At 37.2% G+C, this 26,958-nt stretch overlaps 1 protein-coding gene across 1 annotated transcript in view; it reads right to left on the bottom strand.

The window, feature by feature from the left end:
- Positions 1-998: 998 nt before the first annotated feature.
- Positions 999-26,958, bottom strand: part of LOC122118491 (tRNA-specific adenosine deaminase 2-like) — a 141,715-nt gene continuing 115,755 nt past the window's right edge. The window contains exon 2 of the mRNA XM_042692376.1: positions 999-1,649. Coding sequence (XP_042548310.1) covers positions 999-1,649 — 651 coding nt within the window. The remainder of the gene's footprint in view (positions 1,650-26,958) is intronic.

Here is a 26,958-nt window from a genome sequence, read left to right as displayed (position 1 = left end):
TATATAACTACGTTTTTTTCATCCATCCTTGTGAGAATATAATCTTGCTGAGGCAGAAGACCCTGTTTTGGTTCAGGGAACCAAAGAACTGTCTTATTTATGTTATTGTCCTTTAATGCTTTGCCCCTTAAAAACAGAAATATCTTAAGATTCTATTATAGCAACATGGTACAATTTTTAAATGACCCTTAGGCACTTGTTTAAAAACATTTTTTCTATGTATTTAATAAAATCAATAGATTTCACAATCACATGTATACAGTGTATACAAATAATATACAATGTAGAAAAAAGCCAGACTTGCCCAGCACTGGTGGCTAACACCTGTAATCCTAGCAACTAAAAAATGCTGAGATCTGAGGGTCACAGTTTGAAGCCAGGCTGGGGGGAAAAGTCCGTGAGACTCATCTGCAATTAACCAACATAAAGCTAGGACTGGAGGTGTGACTCAAGTTTGAGCAAAAAAGCCAGAGAGTAACAACATGTTGAGTTCAAGCCCTAAAGCCAACACACACACAAACACACTCACACTCATGCAGCCAATACACTGGGAGACCACAACAGCTATAAAGAATGAAAATCCAACTCCACCTCCAAAAAGCCAGTTGTAAAGGACACACGTGACCATGGCTTTCTATTCCAAATGAGTGCAGGTGATGGGGTGTGGATGGACACTGAAATCCCAGCCTGCACTCAGCTGGAATGGATTGAAGCTGTGGCTTAAAGACATGTACTGTTTGCTAATTCCTAAAACCTCAAACTTTAGTTTTTCCCCCCTTCATAAAAATGTTCTTTCAGCTGTGGAGAAGCTAATAGTTGTTTACAATTGTCAGCCTTTTAAAAAGCACTAATTTGTTCCCTTAAGAGTGCAAATGTTATTCTCCGTCTTCCCGGAGAATAACAAACAACACATAATATATGCTCCCTCCATGCCAGCAGCTTTTCAGGCTGGGGATTCCATCCAGGTCACCATGGGGCTTTCGTCTTTAATTACAAGTTCAGGATTTCTGAAATTCCTTCTTCCGAACTTTTGATTTTGGTGCATTAGGATTTTCTTGCTTGTAGAAGGCCTTTAACAGTTCCACAGCTTCCTCAGCCCGATATCCAGGGATGCGCTGAAATGGTTTTCCCGTATTTGGTAAGTCAGCAGAGGCAACATTTAGAACGGAGCCACAGCCACCAAATCGTTCATTCTGACAGCGGGAGACGACCAGCGGGATTTTCATGAGGCCGAGAGCAGCTGCACACATAATGCAGGGTTCCACAGTGACATACAACACGGTACGTTCAAACACAGCAGAAGGACTCTGGCCATTTCGTTGACACCAATCTAGGACTTGATCAATGGCCACCATTTCTGCATGTCGAGTAGCATTTTTGGTTTGATTCACTTCATTTCTTCCCTTCCCCACGATTTCATTGTTGTAGACCATAAGACAGCCAACAGGGACTTCGGTATTTTCAAGGGCGTCTTTGGCCATGCGCATCGCTTTCTCCATCCACCGTGCCGTCTCCAGGGCCAAAGACACGGCGGTCGAGACGCCCGCCCGGGGCTGGCATGGACGCGGCCACCGCCTCCGCCTCCATCCAGCCGGGTTAACGCACAGCTCTGACCCGCGCGCCTTCCGGGCCGGGAACCAAGTACTTATCTTTTGAAATTTAAATTTGTGTTTTTCTATATTTTCTGGGTTTTTTTTTTAATGTCTCTCCTATCATTCTGTCCAATCCATTTCCCTCTCTGAGATTAGGCCTTGGTTAAATTCACTCTCATCTTACCTGGCCACCACCCTATAATTCTATTTTTCCCCACATTTCTCCCTAGATCTAATAATTTCTGGTTTGCCAATTTTTTTCTTTGCTATTCTTAGCCCATTAATCCATAGTTGTTTGATGTTGAATAGATTGTATCTGTTGAACTAGATTGTGTCTATAGCCTTTTGACTGTGCAACTACCAAACTTTGGTTGATGCTTGCCTTAAAATTATGTTCTAGCACAAAATTAGTGTTACTTTCATACCAAATGAGCAGAAAAAGCCAGAAAAACAGAAGAAAAATGGCAAGCCCAGGTATCTGGACTCCCACTCATGATAAACAGTTGACAGAATAGTTAGTGAATAATCCAGAGGACAGTTCCCAAAAGTCTGTACAAACAATACTGGTAAAAATGGTGAATGAAAAGATTGAAAACCTGCAAAGGACTCAGTGTGAGCATGATAGGGAGAGAGAGAGGCAAACAAAAGATTAATACTGGAATCTCGTGAGAGTGCAGAAACTACTCAAAGATTGGTACAGGAAATGCGTGAGCAGATTTAGAACAGTCAAAGAGCAATACAGGAATTGCATAAGCAGGCTGACAACAATCAAAGAGAAACACAGCAATTGCATGAGGAGGAGGATAACAGAAAAAGAGAAACACAGGTATTGTGTAAGCAGGTTGAGAACAGTCAAAGAGAACTTCAGGAATTGCATGAACATGAGGAAGCTAATCAAAGAGTAATACAGCAATTGTGAGAGCGGAATGAGAATACACAAAGATCAAGAGAGACATTAATGGAATCCATAAAGAGACAGCTGAAAGAATTCAGGGATACCACAAATGGAATCCTGAATAGAGCCTGGCAGAGGGAATGGGCAACAAAGGAAACCATAAACAATCAACTAAGTCATTTGAGAATAAATACTGAACACCAAATTAAGGAAGTATAGAAGTTCATAAAAGATCTAAAAGAAAGCTCTAACAAAGAATTTGAAGCCATTAAAGCCGACCAACTAGAAGGAAAAGAAATTAAAAACAAAGTAGAAAGTCATGACAGTAGGTTAAAACATGCAGAAGATAGAATCTTGGAGATTAAAGACAGCCTTGATATTATAGAGAAATAACATACTACTATCCAAGACAAATCCAAGGAATATGGGATAGATCTATTCAAAATTTGGAAGACACCATCAGTAGGTCTAATATGAGGATAATGTTTGTAAAGGAGCACCTAGAAACAGAAGTTAATGGTCGAGAACATTTGTTTTACAGGATCCTAGCAGAGAACTTCCCAAACATGCAAAAAGTTAGGATTATTCAGATAGAAGAAGCTTTTAGAACCCAAAATATACCAGACCAGAACAGCACATGGCAATGTCGCATTATAATCTGCACAGTATCAATTCAGACCAAGGAAAAGATCCATAAAACTGTCAAGTAGAAAAGATCAATCACCTATAAGAGGAAATCAATTAGAGTCCCCTCAGATTTGTCAGCAGAGAGAATTAAAGCAAGAAGAGCCTGGAATGATGTATGCCATGCCCTAAAGACAAACAACTATCAATCAAGAATACTCTACCCAGCTACACTCTCCTTCATAATCGAAGGTCAAAGAAAAACCTTCCATAGCAAAGAAAAATTGAAACAATACATCTCCACCAAACCAGCTCTACAAAAGATTCTTAAAGATGTCCTACACATAGAAAACCAACAAGACCGCAAGAAAGGCCAAGAAACTGCACCCAAACTGAGAATCCAAGAACCATAGGAAGAACCCAGTTGCCGCAGCCCCGAGAAGGTGGATAACATGGCAGGAACTCCCAAACACCTCTCAGTCCTAACTCTCAACATTAATGGACTTAACTCTCCAATTAAGCCACGTAAAAAGGCTAGTTGGATTAAAAAGCAAGATCCTTTTATCTGCTGCCTTCAGGAGTCACACCTTTCCCATGAAAACAAACACATTTTGAAAGTGAAAGGCTGTAACAAATCTACCAAGCAAATAGCCTCCATAAACAAGTGAGAGCTTCTATCCTAATATCAGATAAAATATACTTCAAATTAAAATTAGTGAAAAGAGATAAACAATGTCGTTTTATACTAATTAAGGGATTTCCCATTCAGGAGGATATTACAAATCTAAATATTTATTCTCCAAACAAAAGACCACCCAGATTTATCCAAGAAACACTACTTTCCCTCAAAGCTCACATAGATCCAAAGACATTAATTGTAGGGGACTTTAACACACCACTATCCACACTAGATAGATTAACTCGGCAAAAATTCAACAGAGAAACTGCAGATCTAAACACCTGCATGGATCAATTAAATTTAACAGATATCTACCAAATATTTCACGCAGTAGCATCAGATACATGTTTTCCTCATCAGCTCACAGAAAATTTTACAAAATATACACCATTTGAGGTCACAAATCAAACTTGTCCAAATTCAGAAACATTATAGTTTTAAATTGCCTTCTCTCAGACCACAAGGGAATAAAATTAGAACTCAACACCAAAATGCACCAAAAAGTCCTGTGACAAATAGAGGGTGAACAACACACTGTTGAAACACCAGTGGGTCATGGAAGAGCATAGAAAGGAAATTCAAATATTCATGATATTCACCAAAAATGAGGGGCTGGGAAGGTGGCTCAGTGGTAGAGCGCTTGCCTTGCATGCGTGAGGCCCTGGGTTCGATTCCCCAGCACCACATAAGCAAAAAGAAAAAAAAGCCAGAAGTGGGGCTATGGCTCAAGTGGTAGATTGCTAGCCTTGAGCTGAAGAGCTGAGGGACAGCGCCCAGACCCAGAGTTCAGGCCCCACGACCGGACACAAAAAAAGCCAAAAAAACAAAAAATAAAAATGAACACACAAATTACTTGCTCCTCTTGGACATGGCAAAGGCAGTATTCAGAGTGTTTTATAGCTCTTAATCACTAAATCAATAAATTGGAGAGATCTGGAACCAACAATTTAGTGAGATAGCTGAACCTCCTTGAAAAAGAGCAACAAGATAAATCCCAATTCAGTAGATGGAAAGAAATAATTAAAATTACATCAGAAATAAACGAATTAGAATCCAAAATAAAAACATAGAAAGAATCAACAAAACAAGAGTTTGTTCTCCAAAAAATTAACAAAATTTATAGATTCTTAGCAAATCTTATCAAAAAACCAAGAGAACACACCCAAATAAATAAACTCAGAGATGAGAATGGAAACAGCATCCCAGAGAAAACCAAGATTCAGAAGATTAAAAGGAATACTTCTCAAACCTTTATGCTAATAAGTTTGAGAACTTGGCAGAAATAGATCTTTTCCTAGCAATTATTGACATGCCAAACATCAACCAAGATGAGTTAAACCATATTAACTGGCCCATATTAAGCATTGAAATAGAAACAGCAATGAGACCTCCCATCTCAGAAAAGCCCAGGACCAGATGGATTTACAGCGGAATTCTACATGGCCTTCAAAGCAGAGCTCACATTAACATTCCTCCAACTCTTCAATGAAATTGTAAGAGAAAGTTCACTACAAAAATCATTCTTTGAAGCCATCATAGCCCTCATCCAAAAACCAGGCAGGGACTCATCATAGAAAGAGAACTATGGACTCATTTCTTTGATGACCATTGATGCAAAACTTCTCAACAAAATTTTGAGCAGTTGACATCAAAAATTCATCCAAAATATCATACACCACGATCAAACAGGATTCATTTCAGGGATGCAAATATTGATCAATATACACAAGTCAATTAATATAACTCATTACATCAACAAATGGCAAGGATAACCACATAGTTATTTCAATAGATGCAGAATAAGCATTTGACAAATCCAACAAATCCTTTATGATGAAGGTTCTGGAAAAATTAGGAATCCAGGGAACATTCCTCAATACAATAAAGGCTGTATATGACAAACCTACAGCCAGCATTTTAATTAATGGTGAAAAACTAAAGCCATTTCCTCTTAACTCAGGAACATTACAAGGATGTCCACTCACTACACTTCTCTTAAATTTAGTATTAGAATGTCTATCTACAACAAGACATGATGCAAACATAAAAGGGAGAGGCTGGAAAGGTGGCTTTGTGGTACAGTGATTGCCTAACATTCTTGAGGCCCTGTATTTGATTCCTCAGCACCACATAGGTAAAAAGAAAAAAGCTGGCAGTGGCACAATGGCTCAAGTGGTAGAGGGCTAGCCTTGAGCTGAAGAGCTGAGGGACAGTTCCCAGGCCCATTGTTCAGGCCGTATGACTGGACCCCCCCCCCAAAAAAAAAACATAAAAGAGATCCAAATAGGGAAAGATGAAGTAAAATTCTCCCTCTTTGCAGACCACATGATTTTCTATTTAAAGAATCCCATGACTCCACTCCCAAATTACTGAAGCTGATTCAAAACTGTTGCAAAGCAGCAGGATATAAAATTAACCCTCAATAATCAATGGCTTTTCTGTATGACCACAATGAGGAAAGCGTTGGTGAAATCATGAAGGCAACTCCATTCATAATAGCGCCACCAAAAATACATTATCTAGGAATTAACCGAAGAAATGAAGTACCTCTATTATGAAAATTTAAAAAACCTGAAAAAGGAAATCAAAACAGAACTTAGAAAGTGGATAAACCTCCCATGCTTCTGGACTGGATGGATCACAATCGTGAAAACAGCAATACATCCCAAGGTGATCTACAAATTCTATGCAATACTAATCAATATTCCAACCTCATTTTTCAAGGAAATAGAAGAGGCAGTCCAAAAATTCATATGAAACAGTAAAAGACAACAAATAGCGAAAATGATCCTTAGCAGAAAAAACAGTGCTGGAGTAATATCAATACCAAAATTCTAACTCAACTACAATGCCATAGTAATCAAAACAGCTTGGGACTGGCAAATGAAAAGACCTCAGGACCAATGGAATAGAATTTAAAACCCAGAAATGAACACACAGATCTATAGCCCCCTAATGTTCGATAAGGGAGTTAAAAAAAATAGAATGGAAGAAAGACAACCTCTTCAGTAAATGGCGTTGGCAAAATTGGTTAATCACTTGTAGTAAACTAAAGCTAGATCCTTATATATCACCCTGCACCAGAATCAACTCCAAATGGATCAAAGACCACGGAGTCAAAGCAGACAGCCTGAAAATATTACCGGGTAGAATAGGAGATACCCTAAGTCTCCTTGGCACAGGCCGAAAAATTTTCTTAATAGAGACCCAGAAACACAACAAATTAAAGAAAGGTTGGACAAATGGGATTGTGCCACGCCTACTCCAGTGGAGTCTGCTTAGCATGGGAAACCATCTTTCAGACCTGAGAAAGGGGCTTCAGAGACCTATCTCTGAGTATTGGGACTTCACCGAAGTCTACCTCAGAGAATGGGGCTTTACAGAGACCTATCTCCGAGTTTTGAGACTTCACTGAAGTCTACCTCGGAGAATAGGGCTTCTAAGAGGCCTACTCCTGGAAAGGCTGGCAAACCCCTGGGAAAGATGTGTTTCTGCCTTTCTTTTCCTCATAAGAGTGCCTATTAATCTTTTACTGCTTCTACTGCTCTTTGTACTTACTCACTGTCAACATTCCTTTATTCAAAGCTCTCTCTTAAGAGTGTTGATGACTCCAATATCTTATGAGTGTCTTAAAAAATATGACTAACTCACCAGAGTTAAGTGCTACCTTGAAACCCTTCTTATGGAGGCTAGTAGACAAGTTATAAGTAATTATAAAAGTATTGGGGGTTTCACGAAGTCACTTCAGCAGAAGGAATTGTTTGTAAGGGACTTACAAGAAGCTGTAGGCTCAGCTAGAGCAGAAAGAATGTATGGCAATTGCTGAGATAACTATTTAGGAGAAAGAATTTCCTGCTACTCTCTTTTATTTACTAAGAGACTTGCTAGATCTAGGTCTCCTTGAGGTTTACTATTAAAGAAGAAACAGGAAAGATCTTATGGGAAAGTTAAGGCCTCTATAAAGATAGGTAATGGTTAATTGGTGACAAACATCGTAATCGTTGTATTTCTTAGAGATAAGCCGGAAACAAGTGCCTATCAGGTGACCAGCTGGTGACCACCCAAAAATGAAGCCATGCAGCAAGATTGTGTAGCCTTTTGCCCTTTCTCATGGAGACTTTTGCTATAAAAGTTTGTTATCCTCTGCATTAAATCACACTCAGCATCCACTCCTATTGTGTGTGAGTTGTCTGTTTGCCATCTCCCCATCCTATACCAGGTTCCTCCCCTAGGTGTCCTCCATGGTCCCGACAGAGCCCGGTCCGCGGCAGGATTGCATGAAATTGCACAGCTTCTGCATGGCAAAGGACATAGCTAGGAACATCAATAGAAAGCCCATGGATTGGGAGATGATCTTCACTAGCCATACAACGGACAAAATATACCTGGAACTCAAAAAAATTAAATCCCCCAAAAACAAATCCTCAAAGAAACAACTGCCCAATAAATAATGAACTAAGGTCTTAAAGAGAAACTTCTCTGAAGAGGAAAGAAGGATGGCCAATAGACACATGACGAAACGTTCAACCTCGCTAGCCATAAAAGAAATGCAAATCAAAACAACATTGAAATACCACCTCATCTGAGTTAGAATGGTTATAATCATGAATTCTAATAACAACAGATGCTCGAGGGGATGTGGACAGTAGGGAACCTTACTGCATTGTTGGTGGGAGTGTAAACTTGTTCAACCACTTTGGAAAGCAGTATGGAGTTTTCTCAAATGTCTCCACATATAACTCCCCTATGTCCCAGCAATCCCACTTTTGGGCATTTACCCAAATGATCACAAACAAAGGTATCAGCACAATTATGTTTATTGCAGCATTATTTACCAAAGCTAAGATATGGAACCAACCCATATGCCCCTCAGTATATGAATGGATGAAGAAAATATCGTATATATACCCAATGGAATTTTATGCCTCTATCAGAAAGAATGACATTGCCCCATTTGTTAGGAAATGGAAAGACTTGGAAAAAGTTATATTAAGTGAAGTAAGCCAAGCCCAAAGAAAGATAGGTCTCATGGTTTCCCTTATTTGCAATAACTAATGTACTTCTGAGACAAGCAGAAACGGTCAGATAAATTGATGTTACACAAAATGAAACCCAAAATAAGGATTTAAATGTTTTTTTTTTCTTTCTTGCAATTGTTTCTAACATATGTATAAGATGATTCCTTTGTTGCTTTGTATGTCCTTCCCTCAGGATACAACCCCTGCTTTCACTGTATTTGATGTTGTTTTAATTTGTGATGTGGAGAGAAAAAATAGATTGTTTAAATATGGATACAGGTGGACCCATTGCAACAATGAGATGACAAGACTTTATGTAGAAAAACGAAATGTACAACTTGGCTGGGGGTGAATATGGGAAGGGATGGGAAGGAGAAACAAGAGGAGGCAACAACGTTTGATAAGAAATTTACTCATTCCCTTGTCCATGTAATTGTAACCATTCTGTAAGGTATTTTCACAATTAAGATAAAAAAGAGGCAAAAAATCACCTCTACGGTTTTCTATGAAAATACAGCATAATACAATCTGTTCCTCAAGGAAATTAAACAGTAACTGGCAATATTGTCAATTTCATAAATGATATAAGAAGACTGAAGAACAAATTTCAAATCAAACTGGGTGATATAAAATTTACTTTGCCCCTGTAAACAACCTTTCAATTCTATCTATATCTTGTTCCCAAAATGGTTCATATTTTATTCTAATCATATTTTTAATTAACTTTAATTAATTGAATGGGATTTGCTATTTGATAAAGCAGTTTATAAATAGTGTTTAGTGAGGTTTTTTTTTTTTCTTTTTCTCTCCTGAGGTTTGATCTCTTATTCTGGGTGCTGTCCCTGAGCTCTTTTGGATGAATGCTTGAACTCGACCACTTGAGGCACAGCAGCACTTTCATAATTTTCTGAGATTTAATTGGAGATAACACTTTCACAGACTTTCCTGCCAGGGCTGGCTTCAAACCTCAATCCTCAGCCTCCTGTGCATCTAGGACAAAAGGTGTGAGCTGCTAGTGCCCAGCTTAATACAATGCATCTTTTTATTTTGGGCTAGTTCTGGGGCTTGAACTCAGGGCCTTGACAATGTCCTTGAGCTTCTTTTCCTCATGCTAGCACTCTATTATTTGTGTCATAGTGCCAATTCCAGCTTTTTTTGTTTATGTAGTACTGAAGAATCAAACAAAGGGCTTCATACATACAAGACAAACAGTCTACCACTAAGCCACATTTCATGGCTAATACAATGCACCTTGAGGTCCATTATCCCTTATCCATCTCAATCCTTTCTCATCCCTAAATTTACATAAACTTGCAATGTCATATATAGTCACTCAGAGGATATGCCACTGATCATATTTTCTTGATAGTCTTATTCACCAACATACTAAACTTATCCATTACAGAATTCTGTGATTTTAAATTCTTAATTATCACTTAGATTCACCCACTACTATTCTAAAATTTTTCCTAAGGTTAATGCAAATGTAATCTGTAATTCTTCGATAAAGTACATTCATAGAATGTCAAAGAGTTGGAATATGAACGTCACCTTCCGTTCTAGAATATTTTATTATCACTGCCCTCTCAAAATACTCCAATAGTTATTAGTAGTCACTTCCTGTCATCATTTCAACCTACCATCCACGTGACTAACCATTACTTCATAGTCTACCACTACAGATGTGCCAATATAAAAATGCTCATATAATTAGAAAATGTAGTCTATTTTATCCATTTCTCCCATGCAATATTAGTGTTTCCCAAGTAAGTAAGTCCATGTAAATTTTTCTCATTGATAGAGCATATTGTTTTGTATGCATATGTATAATTGTATAACGTCCTCAATGCGCATTTCAATATTTTATTATATGTTATTGTAAAAGGTTTTGTACATGTGTCTCATTGGACATAAGTTGAAATATATTTTGTATATAAAATTATGATTGAAAATGCTGGACCATAGGGGCAACTCTATATGTAACATCTTAATGATTGCCAATATGTTTATCAAACTGACTATATCACTTTAAGTGTGAAGCACCAAGGTATAAGGATTCCAATTTCTACATACTGGTTGTGCAGGGCTATCTTATTGTTGCTTGTATTTCCACTAATCACTACATGTATGCAATGTCTAGGTATGATATGATCTTTCCATATGTTCTTTGGTTGTTGTTATATTATTACAGAGATATGTATTTGGATTTTTTGATAACTTATTCAGGAAGGTTAGTTTTTAATTGGCATTAATATTTATAAATTTATTACATTTTCTAAAAACAGCTGACCAGCACTCTTTGATTCATTGACAAATGACTATAAACTGGAATATATTTCTCTTTCCAATATTAAAGGTGTTAGTGTAAAATTGTTACGTTTGTAGAGGAAAGAGTGCAGAACTCAATGGGTCTGTAAGGCACCTGATTAAGTCCATATAATTACTTTCAAGGAATATTAATAAGGAGTAAAACCAAACATTTGTGGAATTACAGTCTCTTTAATAAATGGTGATAGGTTAGACAATATTGGGAAGAATAAAAAATGAACATTGACTTAAACATAACAATTTATTCAAATATTAACTTCAAGCAGGATTAATACATGGCATATAAAACAAAAAGAGTCATGTAAATGTAAAGCAAAGGAAGATGTCTTGACAATTTTGGAGATGAAGCATTCTTAACTTAGGCATTAAACTTATGGGAAAGCAAAACTTGATATAGTAGAACTCAATGAAAGTGTAAAAAATTTGTCTGTGAAAGCTCATATACAAGTAGTGAATAGAAGTTGGGAGCAGAGGGCTCATGTATATCATCCTAGCTACTTAGGAGGCTGTGATTTGAGTATTGCTGTTTGAAGCCAGCCCACAAAATAAAGTCCCTGAGAATCATATCTCTGATTAATCAGCAAAAAAGCAGAAGTAAAGAATGACTCAAAGGGTAATTTTTTAACAAACTGCAACAAATCTCAATGACCCTGAGTTCAAGCCCCAAGAACACACATACATGTACAATTAATAGTAGTAATACTAATAGTGATGATAATGATGAGGAGGAGGAGGAGGAGGATGATGACGATGAGGATGAAGGGTACTCCTCATCAAGGATAAAATATTTGCAAATCCTATACCTGAAGAATGCCTCAAATCGAGACTCTACGTAGAACTCTCAAAACCTAATGTTAAAAACATCAATTAGACACCAGCATAATATATCTTGTAAAAAATAAGCACAAGGAAAACATCATCAGTCATCAAATGAATGCACATTAAAACTAAAATGACCTCATAAAACATGGATGCGAATTACTTCACATAATACAATAATGACAATACTAAATGCTATCAAGAAACAGAGAAACTGAATGCTGGCAGGAATGTCAAATGGGAAATCCACTTCTGAAAAGATTTCTACAGCTTCCTAGAATATGAAATTTGCAACCAACAACAGCATAGCATACGAATTGAGATCTTCAGGCTTTGTCTCATAGACATAAAACATAACATTCACCCAAAGGCTAAAACACAGAGGATTATAGCAGCATTATTTCCTCAGTCAAAGAAATGGAAATAAATTCAGGCTTTCTTCAGGTGAATGGGAAACGAATTGTGCTACATTCTATAATGACAGAGCCAAAAGGCAACTCGAGTGAATACAATAAAATATTAAGGCATACAAATAACTGGGAATAATCTATCATATATTTGAAGGCAATCTTAAAAGCTTATTTATTGCATGATCTACAAGTCAGAGAAACAAAATGTGTTGGTTTCCAGGATACAGAGTTGGGGATGGGTCAACGAGAAGTAGTGGGTTTAATTATAAAAAGGAATCATGAGACAAACACATTTTTTGTAAAGAAACATATTTGTAAATATGGTATGTTCATATCGAGTTGATAAAATTATATTGGATTTAATATGTGCACAAAATATTTAAAACTACTGAAGTCTGCATAAGGTACTTGTGAAATATTAATGTCCTACTTGTGATGTCATACTATAAAAATTTAAAGAAACTGGGAAAAGTATTCAAGGGACATCTCTGTGTTCTTCGAATAACATCATAAAACCTCAATAAAACTTAATGATATCTATAAAACAGAAGTCAATGTTGAATGTTTACAATGAAAAATAGTCTGGGTCCAAGCTTGAGGTGAAATATATCTTGCTATTTAGAAAGCAGAGATTTAGAAGGCTGATATCAGGGACAGTTTCGAAAAAAAAAATCATGAGAAATTACAAAACCAAATTAAGCTAAATATAATATTCTTATTATCTCACATTTGTGGAAACCATAGGTAAAAGATCATTGCTCAAGGGAGGCTTGGCCTGAAAAATAATCTAAAGTGGTTAGAGCTTTAACAACTTCAAGCACCAGTAGTGCCAAAGGAAAAAAGAAAAGAAGAAAACAGAAAAGGAAAGAAAGGATAGAAAAGGGAAACTATTTCCTCTTCATTCTTGTAGTTTCATGTCATTGGGTACAAGAATTGAAAATATTTTGTTTACTTTTCAAGGATTCAGACCTCTCTAATATGAAAGCGTTTATTTCAAGTAATTATTGTGTTACTACTATTTATTAATTTATTATTAGGCCTTCTTGGAAATATAACCCATGGCTTGTCTATATTAGTCTAGTTCTACAACTAAGCTGTACCCAAGCTCTGTGGTATAGTTTTGGAAATTGTTTATGATTTCTTCAATAGTTAGCTATTCTACTTTTCATCTTATCTTTTCTCTTCCATCTTTTCCCCTATGTGTAGTTTATGTGTTGAAAACTTTCAATTTTATCTTCTAAACTTAGAATGTTGCTGTTGAGTTTACAGAGAAGTCAGTTGTTTTATGAGATCTATTAAAATTATATATAGATATATGAATTTCACATGTATGATTGATTCTTAGAGTTCATTGCAATAAGCAACATTTATCTTGTAATATGCACCATAGGTATTGAGCCATTGTGATCCTCTCATAAGAATAGCTTCCATTGTTCTTGCCATGTGAATGCTTAGAGTGCTGTTAGTTAATCATGTCCAAGTGTAATTATTTATCTTTTACTATCTATTGGATTAACTTGCAGATTTATGGACATAGTCCAATTATTACAAATGAGGAAAACCATGCAGCATGTATTTAATTGGATCTAGCTTATTTCACTTAATATCATTTTTCCCAGTTTTTCCCTTTCCTCAGGAATGGGGTAATGACATTCTTTCCAATGGAAGCACGGTATTCTATCAATACAACGGAACTGAAGAACCAGAAATGGAATTCACACCTCTAGTCACATAATCTTTGATAAGGAAGTAAGAAACACAGGATGCAATAAAGACAGCCTCTTAAAAAATTGTGCTGACAGAATTGGCTGTACAAAGAAAACTGAAGTTAGATTCTTATATATCCCCCTGTACTAAGATTGATTCCAAATGGATCAAAGACCTCAATGTAAGTCCAGATACTTTGAGAATGTTACAGGAAGAGTTAGGAGAAAAACGAGGAGGGCTCCTTGGCACAGGAGAAAAACTTTCAAAGTAAGTTTAGATAAATGGGAATACATCAAGCCAAATCAATCATTAGTCAGACTCAAAAGCCATGAAGGAAAAGAGATAGTGTAGCACAGATTTATTAGGGAGCAAACTTACATGTGAGAGCCTGAGACAACGTATACCAATACTCCCTTATCTACATAGGTTATTTATAGTGGGTTTACATGAATATAAGAGTTTTCTGGTGGGGATTATTAAGAAAATGCTAAAACATAGATAGTACGTGAAATGAGTTGTAACTGAATCAAGGAAGGGGGATCTAGTTCAAAGTCTTGGCTTGGTGCCAGCAAACTAATGTATATCTGCACAAAGGATGAGGGGTAAAAGAGGAGTGGATATAAATAAAAGCACTGGTCTGAAGCCTCAAAGTAAGGACCCCAGTTTGGTGTGATCCAAGCAGTCTCTAACATGAGTTTTTTTTTTTTAATTAACAAGCATTATTTTAGATTTTTAAAGAGTGGAATGGTGCATAGTCACAGGCAATGTCTGCTATGTCAGGTAATCCAGTCTGCTCATTCACATGTTACCCAATAGCCAGGTTTCAACACAAATTACTACAATGAGATTGTACAAATGAGACTGTAACTTTTCTCTCTCATGAATCAAAATTCTGTCAAATGATTTCTGTCTTCCAGATGTTTACACAACATTTCTCATGATCTTTTCTACTATTTTGTCTTCATTATTGATGTACATAGTACTTTTGTTGTTGTCTTGTATGTATATGCCATTTTTGGGCCTTGAACTCAATGTTTAATGTTCTCCCTTTAATAGTCTCCCTTGTATTTTTTGCTCATGGCTGATGACACTATTCTTTGAGCCACATCTTTACCTTCTGCTTCTGGCTGGATAGTTAGAGATAACTTCACATTTTTGTCTGTTTGGACTGACATTGAACTAAGACATTCAGGTCTTAGCCTCCTGAGTTTCTAGGATTCTACACATGAATGGCTAACACCAAGCTTTGCTATACTGTGATTTTAATTATGTGTTAGGAGAAAGTGAAAGTATATTTGTGCTAAGAGTGCAATTTTCAAATACAAGTTTGAATCAACTTTATATAGTGTAACTGTTATCAATTTTAACAGTTAAATCAATGTATGTTACACATTCCCACAGAAATATAATTGAAAATAAAAGGCATAATTTTTTCTTAAAACGAGTAAAGGAACCATGAATTTCTTTCACTTTACAATTCATGTTTTATATAACTTTAATTAGCAGACTTCCATGATCAAAAGTAAATATATTAATTTTATACTACAAGAAGCAAAGTGATTATAGTTAAAGATAGATATTTCATCACAGCCAGAAGATAACTTTTGAGCATTCTCACTAAAATGTTACATGCAGAAATTAACGGATATAATGTAGCTTGATCATTACATTGGGATTACCACTCCATACTTCATAAATGTTTAAAAAATAATTATGTAGCTAGGTGCCAGTGGCTTATGCTTTTAACCCTAGCTACTAAGAAGTCTGAGAGCTGAGAATCATGGTTCAAAGGCAGCCTAGGCAGAAAAGTCTGGGAGACTCTTATCTCCCATGAGCCTCCAGAAAACTCACAGTGGCTCAAGTGGTGGAGCACTAGTTTTGAGCTGAACTGCTGAGGGACAGCATCAATGCCAAGATTTCAACCCCATGACCAGCAAAATTTAAAAATAAAGTTACAAATAAATATTTTGACATAAATGTTAAAATACATACTTTAATTGTACATCTATTTTTTTTTCTGCCTAATATCCTATTCCTTAGGAAGACCTTTTTGTGTAACCCTGTGTTCTTGATTAGAAGACCGGAACAAAGGCAATAATGAAAATATTCAAGGAAAATACTTGAAAACAATAGTAAAACAAACGCAGACAGTCCTGTTTTCACTGGTTCCAATGAGAATATACATTAAAGTATCACCTTTTTGTTATCATTTAAAGAGCAATAATTAAACTTTAATTAGCAGTGAAGAAGGGAAAAGAAAAATGTGCTTGAAGTCAGCTTGACTTTGAACAATCCAACATAAGCTAATGGATTTACCTTGTTTTTCTATGTAGTTACCAAAATAATAGAGAGAAATACCTTAAGGCAGGAAAACAGCTAAGCCTAAGCAGTAAACTTTTGTATATAAAACAATGGTAAGGGTCTGACTCTTTCAAAGTCAGGCTTGCAAAGTGGAAAAGTGTATTTGCTTTAGTGTGAACAAAAAAATATATAAAAATCCTTTATTAGTGTTTTACATATGTAGACTAGGACTTCTCATGTTGGAGAAGAGGAAAGGTATGAAAAAGTTCAAGATTGACTATTCCCCAAGATCATTCTTATTTATTTAATTATTTATTTTATATTTTTTAGTAAAAAAATTTTTTTGGTCCGGTCGTGTGGACTGAACTCTGGGCCTGGGTGCTGTCCCTCAGCTCTTCAGCTCAAGACCAACACGCTACCACATGAGCCACAGCACCAATTCTGGCTTTTTTCTTTTTGCTTATGTGGTGCTGAGGAGTCGTACCCAGGGCCTCATGCAGGCAAGGCAAGTGCTCTAACACTGAGCCACCTTCCCAGCCCTATCATTCTTATTTATAATGTATATCAATGAAAGTAGCCTTGATTCCTCTTAGTATCATGCTTGTTTACATTTAAAAGCATTATTTGTTGCTGGGTTATAAGCTGCAAACACTTGAGTATTAATAAGCAGTCATTTCCTAAGAAAGGAAAGTTATTGTGTTAACAAACCTAAAATATCAAAGACTCAGCATAGTGGAAACTATTTTCTAGCTGTATCACAATTAGTAGGTATAGAATTTGTTTCCCATTGTTCCAGTGGACCCATTTTTGTTATCTTCTTTTTCACCATCTAGTGATCTTATAACATCCTATACCATCCTGGGATGTCTGTATCTTTACTGGATTCTCTAATTTCTGTTGGAAAGTTAGGTAGGATAGGAGATTGTATTTTTGTTTCTGTTGTAACTTATTTTGTATTACTTTAGAAACTGTAACTCAAAATGACATAAATTATCTTTATGATATTAGGAGACAGATTTCATTTCCATATTCTTATCCTAGCCTTCTACATAACTTTGGTACTTAGTAATCCTCAAATGTGAAAATAAATATAGGGAGCTTCTTATTTAAATATTATTTAGAATTTCAAGACTTCATTAATGCAAGGCCCTTAGTAGTATGTTCATCATACATGTGTCCAAAGCCGGTGGCAACTTTTTCTTATTCTCAGAAGCTAGTGAAGGGTTAAAGTCTTGAGGCAGTGACCACTTGTTGCTTGTTTAAAATCAGCAAATTAGCAGAGCAACACGTGGTGGTAATCCAATCACCTGGTTGGTTGTGTGCCTTTATAAGTCCTGCAAATCTTTAGCTTGGGGCTCTCTTCCTAGGCTCTGCTGTGTCAGAGTGTAGTATGAGGCCTGAGCTGCAGCCCATTTAAATAAAACCTTAAAACAGCTGTAAAGTCTGACTCTCAGTGGTCTTCTTGGTGGCAGTTCTGCGACCTGGGCCCAACATATTAGTGGGGACTTATCCAGGGTTCCCCCAAAGACCCCTGAGACCTCAGTCTCCAAATGTAAAACAGTGCTGTTTTTGTTAATTTGTCTTGCCCTGTTGTTGTATGTTTTACTTTCGTTTTCCTTTGTGAGGTTGGCCGCTCTGATTCATACTGTGAAAAGCGATGTTAAAGCAGACATGCTTGCATGACAACCATGGAGCAACTGGGAGACTTCCCAGATCCTCTTGTGAAGGGGTTTCCTTGGAAACCCGCCATGTGAATTGTGGTATAGGGGTCCTTGGAACCATGCCGTGAGAATTGTGGGGCATGGGTCGGTTCGGTGTTGGGCCAGAAATGGCAAAGAGTGCCTCCTAACCGAGGCTTAACTAGCCACTGTGGGTCGGATCTTTCTGCTGTGGGGCATGGGTTGGTGTGGAACCCCCCAGTGTCAGGAGTCAGCGGACCAATTCGGGAGATCTCCACTTAGTAAATGTCAGACCTGCGTGTGTTTTGTTTGTAGTATTGTTGTTTTTTTTTTTTGACTGTACCACTGACAAGACAGGAAACCATGGGCAACAGTTCATCTAGCCCCCTAGTCTTACAAAAAGAAACTAAGAAAAAGAAATTGTACCCCCCCACAGTATTTCAGGGAGATAACTTGGAAGAAGAATTGTTTCCTCCCCCATAGTACCCTTCCCAGGTTCCTTTTGCAGAACCTGAGAGTGTTCAAGAGGAGGAGGGAGCTATGGAACCATCAGCTGAACCCTCAGCACCTGCTCTTAAATTTTCTGAGGGGCCAGTCACTCAATGATGCTGTAGGATCAACCCCCCTTATAATGTAGTGCTTTTCCCTTACACACCATAGGTCCTGTGGATGCAGATGGTTGACAGCAAATCCAATATTGGCCATTTTCTACCAGTGATCTATACAATTGGTGCACCTAATATGCCCCCTTTTCTAAAAAGCCCCAGGATTTAAATTGTTTGCTTGAAACTATTCTCTTTACTCACCAGCCCACTTGGGATGATTGTAGTCAGCTTTTGCAGGTCCTTTTTACCACGGAAGAGAGAGACTGTATCCTAGAGTCCACTCGGAAACATGTCCCTGGCCCCACAGGAGCACCCATCATGGATCCTGCCCTAATCGCTGCCTATTTTCCTGAGCTCTAACCAACATGGGACTACAATACAGTTGAAGGTAGGGAGCAACTCCTCATCTATCGCCAGGCTCTGTTGGCAGGTCTCACGATGACTGCTCGCCAGCCTACTAATATGGCAAAAGTTTATGATGTTAGACAGGGAGGAAGTAAAAGTCTGGCAGCACATCTTGAGAGGCTCACGGAAGCTTTTAGTCAACATACCCCATATGATCTTGAGACCCAGGAGTAGGCTCAGATGATTGTTTGCCTATATAAATCAAGCTGCACCAGATATAAAGTTAAAGTTGCAGGCTCCAGACAGACTTGGTGAAAAGTCTATTAGAGATCTAGTAGCAGTGGGGAAAAGGTTTACAATAAGAGACAGACAGAGGAGCAAAGACAGGAAAGGAAGGACAGAGAATGTGAAATTGAGCTTGAAAAGAGAGACTGGGCCAAGGAAAAGAGGCCAGACTTGTTGGACTCGTCACTATCGCATGCCGAGCATAACTGGTTCACAGACTGCAGCAATTTCATTCGAGATGGAAAAAGATTCGTGGGAGCAGCAGTCACCACGGACACTGAGATTGTATGGGCAGAAGCACTTCCCTGGGGAATGTCTGCACGAAGAGCAGAACTAACGGCACTAACAAAAGCCCTACAAATGGGAAAAGGGAAGAGACTAAATATTTACATGAACAGTCAGTATGCTTTTGCCACCGTGAATGTCCATGTAGCCATTTATCAAGAGATGGGGCTGCTGACAGCTGAGGGAAAGGCTATTAAAAACAAATAAGAAATTTTAAGTCTCATCCGGGCCTTTTGGGAACCAGCAAATATTGCCATTATGCACTGCCCTGGCCATCAAAAGGGAACATACTCAATAACCAAAGGAAATAACTTGGCCGATCAGGCAGCTTAGGAGGCGGCCCTCCAGCCCAGAGCTGAAGTAGACCCAGGGCCATGAGCTTTGACTCCTGAGCCCAATTCTCCCAAGGCTTGGAGTGGATAAAGAAAATTCCCATGGCCTATAAACCCTCAGACAGAGAAGTAAATAAAGACTGGTAGGAAACTGGTGAGGGGAAACTTATCTTGCCACAAAGATTGGTCAAGGGGTTTCTTAAGAGAATCCATCGGATCTCTCAAATGGGAACCCGAAGAACGCAGGACTTGCTCTGACACTCAGAAGTAAAAATTAGGCAAGGAAATTAACTCATTGAGGACATTGTTAAAAATTGTAAAGTTTGTCAGCTCACCAATGCCCCTAATCAGCCGGTTACAAAAGGAACTTGCTTCCGTGGAAATAGGCCAAGTGTGTATTGGGAAGTAGACTTCACAGAAATTAAAACTGGAAAATTTGGATATAAATATTTGCTAGTTTTTGTATACACCTTTTCAGGATGGGTTGAAGCCTACCCAACAAAGCATGAGACTGCTAACATCGTGGCTAAGAAGATCCTGGAAAAAATCTTATCCAGGTATGTCTTCCCATCCACCATCGGGCGGACAATGGACCGGCCTTCGTCTCAAAAGTAAGTCAGGGAATAGCCGTGGCACTGGGGACAGATTGGAAATTGCACTGTGCGTATAGACCCCAGAGTTCAGGGCAGGTAGAAAGAATGAATCGGACTCTAAAAGAGATCTTAACTAAATTGGCTTTGGAGACTGGCACAGACTGGATATCGCTCCTTCTTTTTGCCCTATTTAGAGTAAGAAATTAACCCTTTTTTCAAGAGAATTTGATTGTTAGTATTTTGGAATTATGCTTAATATTTATTTGATTGCTATTTTTAAAGAATGCACCACCCAATACTGGTTCTCTTCTAACTTTTTTAGGTCTAATCTATTTCTGAAAGAAACACAGCTATTTGAATAAATGAACTGCTTATTGAAGTTGAATCAGAAGAAAAGAGATGTTTCTGTGAGTATGTCACCTTAAAAATATACCTACAAGCTATTTATCTTAAAATCATCTATTTTTCATTATGTTTAGATTCTGATAAAATTTAGCCTCTCAACTCACACAATGATAATGCATTCTTATTTCATGCCTCCTAAAAGCAACCAACAAATTACTTTGTTTTAAAAATATTTTTTTAATTTTTAAAATTATTATTGACTTAAAAATATATTTTTTTACAAAATTATCCAAGGCAAGTGGCATATTAGATATTTAGAGTCATGTTCAGACTCTATGGTGGAAGCCAGAAAGGGAAAAAAATCATGTTTTTATTCTTCCGTTCCACTCTGATTTACTTCATCTATTTCTGAAAGAATAAAATTCTGGCTTTGCAGCCTTTTGCTTGATATCCACAATGTGACATGCTTCTTTTATTAATAGAAGAATTTGGAGAAAGGATGCGAATTCACACTAGAAAAAGGAGAAGAGGAAAAGAGAAGGAGAAATCTAGATATTTTATTCTTCCTCGTCTCACTCACAAGGTCTGGATAATGATTGTGGATATTAGATACATGCTCTAGAGTGATTAAACACTTTGTAGAACAAGTTAACCCCTCAAGTGATCACATAAAGAATGCTTATTTATAAATAAATAATAGCTTTAAACAGGAAGTGTTATCTATTTGTTTAGTACTTATTTAGTATTTGTTTAATTCTGGTGTGCTGTAGTCAACTATCATAAAGGTATACAAGAATGGTAAGAAACTAATATCTTAATATCATATTCTAATATTAGCTTTATTCTTTCTGTGTTTGAGTTTTGTATCAATTTCACATGATATATTCTTCCAGTGTATATGTTGAAAAAGAACATACCCTGTGGAAATATGCTATTTTTTAGCTAAGGGAAAAGAAGTTAGCTCTTAGACACAGACAATGCGATAGAAATCTTCCCCTAGAAATAGTCTTTGATCATTTCTGATTACTTTTTGTAAGCTAAAGTAAGACACATGACCCATCTTGACATTGCAGAGTAGAGGTAAACCTCACCTACAAGAAGCTGCTGCAGGACAGAGTAAAATGCCAAGATATGCACCACTTGGGATAAAGAGGAAAAAGAAGAGAACTACAATACAGTCAATCATAATTACCATCACATGTCTCTGCAGGAAGGAAGCTATTATGTACCTTTGTATCTAAAACTACTGAGATCTTCAAATCATGACTTTTATGCTTGGATGTTACTGGAATTAGAGAACATTTTGATACTGAGACAGCATAAAATCACAAAGAAATCTGGGGTAATCATTTAATACTACATTGTGTTTTGCTAGGAAAAGAAACCATTTTATAGACAATAATTTATACTAGTAACTTTATTTCAGGAACTGGATTTTGTTAATATATGTGACTATCCACCGGCATAAATGTCTTCATTTATCTGGATCTTGTGCAGCATAGTCAAGTAGATATGGGAGTTCTTCAGTAGCACTTTTTTAAAAGGTAGAAAATGTGGACAGGGAACCAATACACATATTTTTCCACTGTCACCATCCACATCCTCTGTCTTCCTTCCTAGGAAACACACCCAATCAATAAAAAGGCTTGGATATTTAGTTCTTGACCTTGAAAGTGGAAGCAGAATGTTATGGATGTTAGAGATGACTGTTAATGATTTTTTTACATAATAATGTCACATGCAAAAGCCCTATGAGTCCTGCAGATCTTAACACTGTACTTCCTTAGGGATGTGGTAGGAATGTCAGGTTTACTGGAATTAGTATTGTTTTCCATTTCCTTTTGTACCACCTGACCTAAATTATAATACATAATAATAGAATGAAAAAGTAATGCCATCTTAAAAAAGTCATTTAGAGCTCTGGGAATGTGGCTTCACGGTGCAGTGATTGCTTAGCATGCATGAAACCCCTGGGTTCAATTCATCAGTACCACATAAACAGAAAAAAGTGGTGCTCTGCCTCAAGTGGTAGAGTGCTAGCCTGAGCCAAAAAAAAAAAAAATAGCTCAGTAAGATTTCCCTCACCCTGAGTTGAAGCCCCAGGACTGCCATAATTCATTTAGCTAGTAAATGCCAAATAAAGAACCTATACTTGCAATATATAATTGCTCATTCCAACTATGACCTATCAATAGTTCATAATTCATGTACTTTACCTACATTAGAATATTGCATTGAGAAAAAAAACGTTTTGTTAATAGGTCATGGCAATTAATGTCAGGAATGTGCTTAGATATCAGGTGAAATTCAAAGATTTCAGGCTATTGAGTGGTCACTACTAATCACAATGGGAAGGGTAGTATAAGTGAGATTTGGAAATCTTTTTGCTCAGTTATGGCAACAAAAATGCACAGGCTAATTGATACTTGTGAAAGAAGTGAAGGAATAAATCCAGATGAAAGGAATAAATGATAATAATAACTAAATTATACTAGAAACTGTTCTAGGGAATCATTTTTGGTTATTGAAGAACTAGTTATCAACTAGGCTTATTCCTCATAGCCTTTAGCATTCTAAATCACTTAATTTAGTTCTTAATGTCTGTGTGATAAGTTGTATCACACTCAATGTTGTTCTATCATATCTGATTTCCTTTGCTTTCTAAAAATCTCAATCTTTGCTGGGTCATAGAGGAGCTCTACGTGGAGTCTTTTGAGGAACCTACATACAGCTTTCCAAAGTGGTTAAACAAGTTTACATTCCCACCAACAATGCAGTAGGGTTCCCTTCTGTCAACATCCCCTCCAGCATCTGTTACTAGAGTTCTTGATTATAGCCATTCTTACTGGGGTGAGGTGGTATCTCAATGGTGTTTTGATTTGCATTTCTTTTATGGCTAGGGAGCTTGAGAATTTCTTCATTGGTGTCTATTGGCCATCTTTCTTTCCTCTTCAGAGAAGTTTCTCTTTAAGTCTTTAGCCCAGTTATTTATTGGGTAGTTGTTTATTTGAAGAGCTGTTTTTGGGGATTTAAGTTTGGGAGTTCCAGGTATATTTTAGATATGAGACTCTTCCCATAAATTGTTATATACACACAATGGAATTCTATGCCTCCATCAGAAAGAATGACATTGCCCCATTTGTTCGGAAATGGAAAGACTTGGAAAAACAGTATATTAAGTGAAGTAAGCCATGCCCAAGAAACATAGGTCCCATGGTTTCCCTTATTTGCAGTAGCTAGTATATGTCTGAGTCAAGCAGAAAAGTTTAGATAAGTTGTTAGGGAAATGAACCCTAAGATATGTATTCAATTTTTTTTTCTTTCATGCAATAGTTTCTAACATATTTATAAGATTATTTCTTTGTTGTTTTGTATGTCCCTCCCCCACGGTATAACCCCTGCTTTCACTGTATATGATGTTGGTGTAATTTGTGGAGGGTAAGGGAAAAACAAATCGATTAAATAGGGATACAGGTGGATCCATTGCAACAATGAGAAGTACAAGTCATTATGTTGAAAAATGAATTTTACAACTTTGGTGGGGGGGGAGGGAGGGAAATGGATTAGGTGGGAGGACGGGGGCAGGATGGGAAGTGATGGGAAGGGGAAACAAAGGAGGAGGCTACAATGCTTAATAAGAAATGTACCCATTATATTGCTCATGGAATTGTAACCCCTCTGTACAGTATTTTCACGCTAAAAAAAAGAAAAAAATCTTTCTCTATTAACATTTATTTATACTAAGTTCACATATGTGAACATCAGAAGATGCTAAATTAAGAGTCCCATAGCTCATGAGTCATTAATGTAACAACATGGAAAAGAAGGGATTATTTATTGTTACCTCAAATTTTCTGAAAAGCTGTAATGTCATCATTTGATTCAAATTTCGATTATTTGTCTAGTGTCATTAAGTGCACATAAATGCAAATATGAGCTGGATCCTGGTTGTTCACTCCTGTTATCCTATCTACTCAGGAGGTTGAGACCAGAGGATTGTGGTTCAAAGCCAGCATGGTCAGGAAAATCCATTAGACACTTATCTTCAATTAGCCACAAAAACCTGGATGTGGTGCTGTAATGAAAGTGGTAGAGTGCTCAACTTGACTGGAAGAGGTGAGGGACAGTACCCAAGATCAGAATTCAAGCCCCTCGACCAAAAAAAATTGAAATACGACTTTAATTTTCCCCAAAAGGAACTATGAAGTCACTCGTTATCTTCCAAAGCAGAGAAAATAATTCCAAAGTGATTCAGTACACCTACTTTTGCTGAATTATTGACATTATGGCTTCTTTGCTGGACATATCTTCTTTTAAAAATTGTCAAATATTAGCTTTATAATACACTTCATCTGATATTTCCTGGTTCAAAACAAAAGTCCATACAATTGATGTCACTTAGATTTCTTATTACCTCAGTTCAAAGCCAACCCAGGCAGGAGAGTTTGTCAAATTTTTATTTCTACTTAAACAACAAAAAGCCAGAAGTTGAGTTTTGGCTCAAGCATAGCTTTGGGGGCAGGGGGGCACGAAAGACAACTGTTCAGGGACAGGGTCCAGCCTCTGAGCTCGAGCCCCAGAAGTAGAACAAACTAAACAAACAAGCAAACAAAAAACCCCAATATTTCTTTGGGACCATCCTTAAAGCACTGGTTTGAGTAGAGGCTCCTTTTGCTGATCATACTCACTGTATTCTGTTTTTTGGAATCCTTATTGCTATGACTAACTCAGGAATGGATAACTGACTTTTGCAACAAGAGAATCATCTCAGGTGTTAAATATCCATGCATATGACATTTTAAAACATCCATGTCTTTGTTTCTTTGCAGTAGTACACTGTAAAACAAAGTTATTTCCTTTTGTTCTATGCTGGCCTTCAAATGGCATATTGTTTCCTTTTGTAATATTCTCAAATAGAATTTTACAGAAAAGTTTTATATGAGTAAAGAGCAACTTGAAAAAGTCAGGAACAGAGTTTCCTTCGAGCCTTCGATTATTTTCTTGTATAGTAAAAAGGACAGCCAGGGGCTGGAAAGGTGGCTCAATGGTAGAGTGCTTGCCTTGCATGCATGCAGCCCTGAGTTTGATTCCCCAGCACCACATAAGCAAAAAGAAAAAAAGCCGGAAGTGGCGCTGTGGCTCAATTGGTAGAGCGCTAGCCTTGATCTGAAGAGCTGAGGGACAGCGCCCAGGACCAGAGTTCAGGCCCCAAGACCAGACCCCCTCCCCCATGAAAGGATAGTACAAATTAACTTGAACTTTGTCATTTCCTATGTTCAATTTCTCCCCTGGATTCAGTTTCCACTTCCTATATCAGTTCCTTCCACTTACTTCCAGTAACAATCTACCGTGCTGCTCCAAGCAAAAATGAATGTCTTCTAGGTTCATTGAAATAGCACAAAAACATCTTTGGACATGAGGTAACACGTGTTTCAGAGACAAATTAGTAATGAGAAAATATGGAATTTTCATGTCATAAAATATTGTCCATGTGCATATGGCCATATAAGATGATGTTAAGTAAAATGAACCCCAAAATAGGGACACAGTTTGTTTTTCCTTTCTTAATATTGTTTTTTAATATATCTAACTTGTACTATGTGTTTTTTTTGTTTCTCTTCTATTTTCTTCCTCCATGGTTTAGACCGTTCCCATTGAATTTGATGTTGGTTACCTGCATCTTGAAAATGCATTTTTCTAATGTGGGGAGGGGAAGGAAAATAAAATGCTGAAACAAGAATACAGCATGACCAGTTGTAACAATGAGAAGAACAAGACACTATGTTGAAAACAAACTTTACAACTTGGGGATGGAGGAGGTAGTTGAGGCGGTGAGGAAAAAAGGGATGGCAGGGGAAAAACAAAAGGGGTAATAATGCTCGCTAGATAATGTACTCATTAACTTACTTATGTAACTCTAACCCCTCTGCACACCATTTTTACAATAAAAAACATGAAAAAAAAACATTATCCTGGTGTACATTTAGTTCAAATTTCCTAAGTGCTCTGTAAATTAAGATCAAGTTTAAGTTTAAGGAAGTTTTCAGAAACATTTTACTGTGAGTGTGTGTGTTGTGCTTTATTTCCCAAGTGTACATAAGTTAACAGAAGGAGAA

Source organism: Dipodomys spectabilis, unplaced genomic scaffold (genome assembly GCF_019054845.1).
Source record: "Dipodomys spectabilis isolate Male_0828 unplaced genomic scaffold, ASM1905484v1 ptg000154l, whole genome shotgun sequence".
Lineage (NCBI taxonomy): Eukaryota > Metazoa > Chordata > Mammalia > Rodentia > Heteromyidae > Dipodomys > Dipodomys spectabilis.
This window is presented reverse-complemented; position numbering and strand designations above follow the sequence as displayed.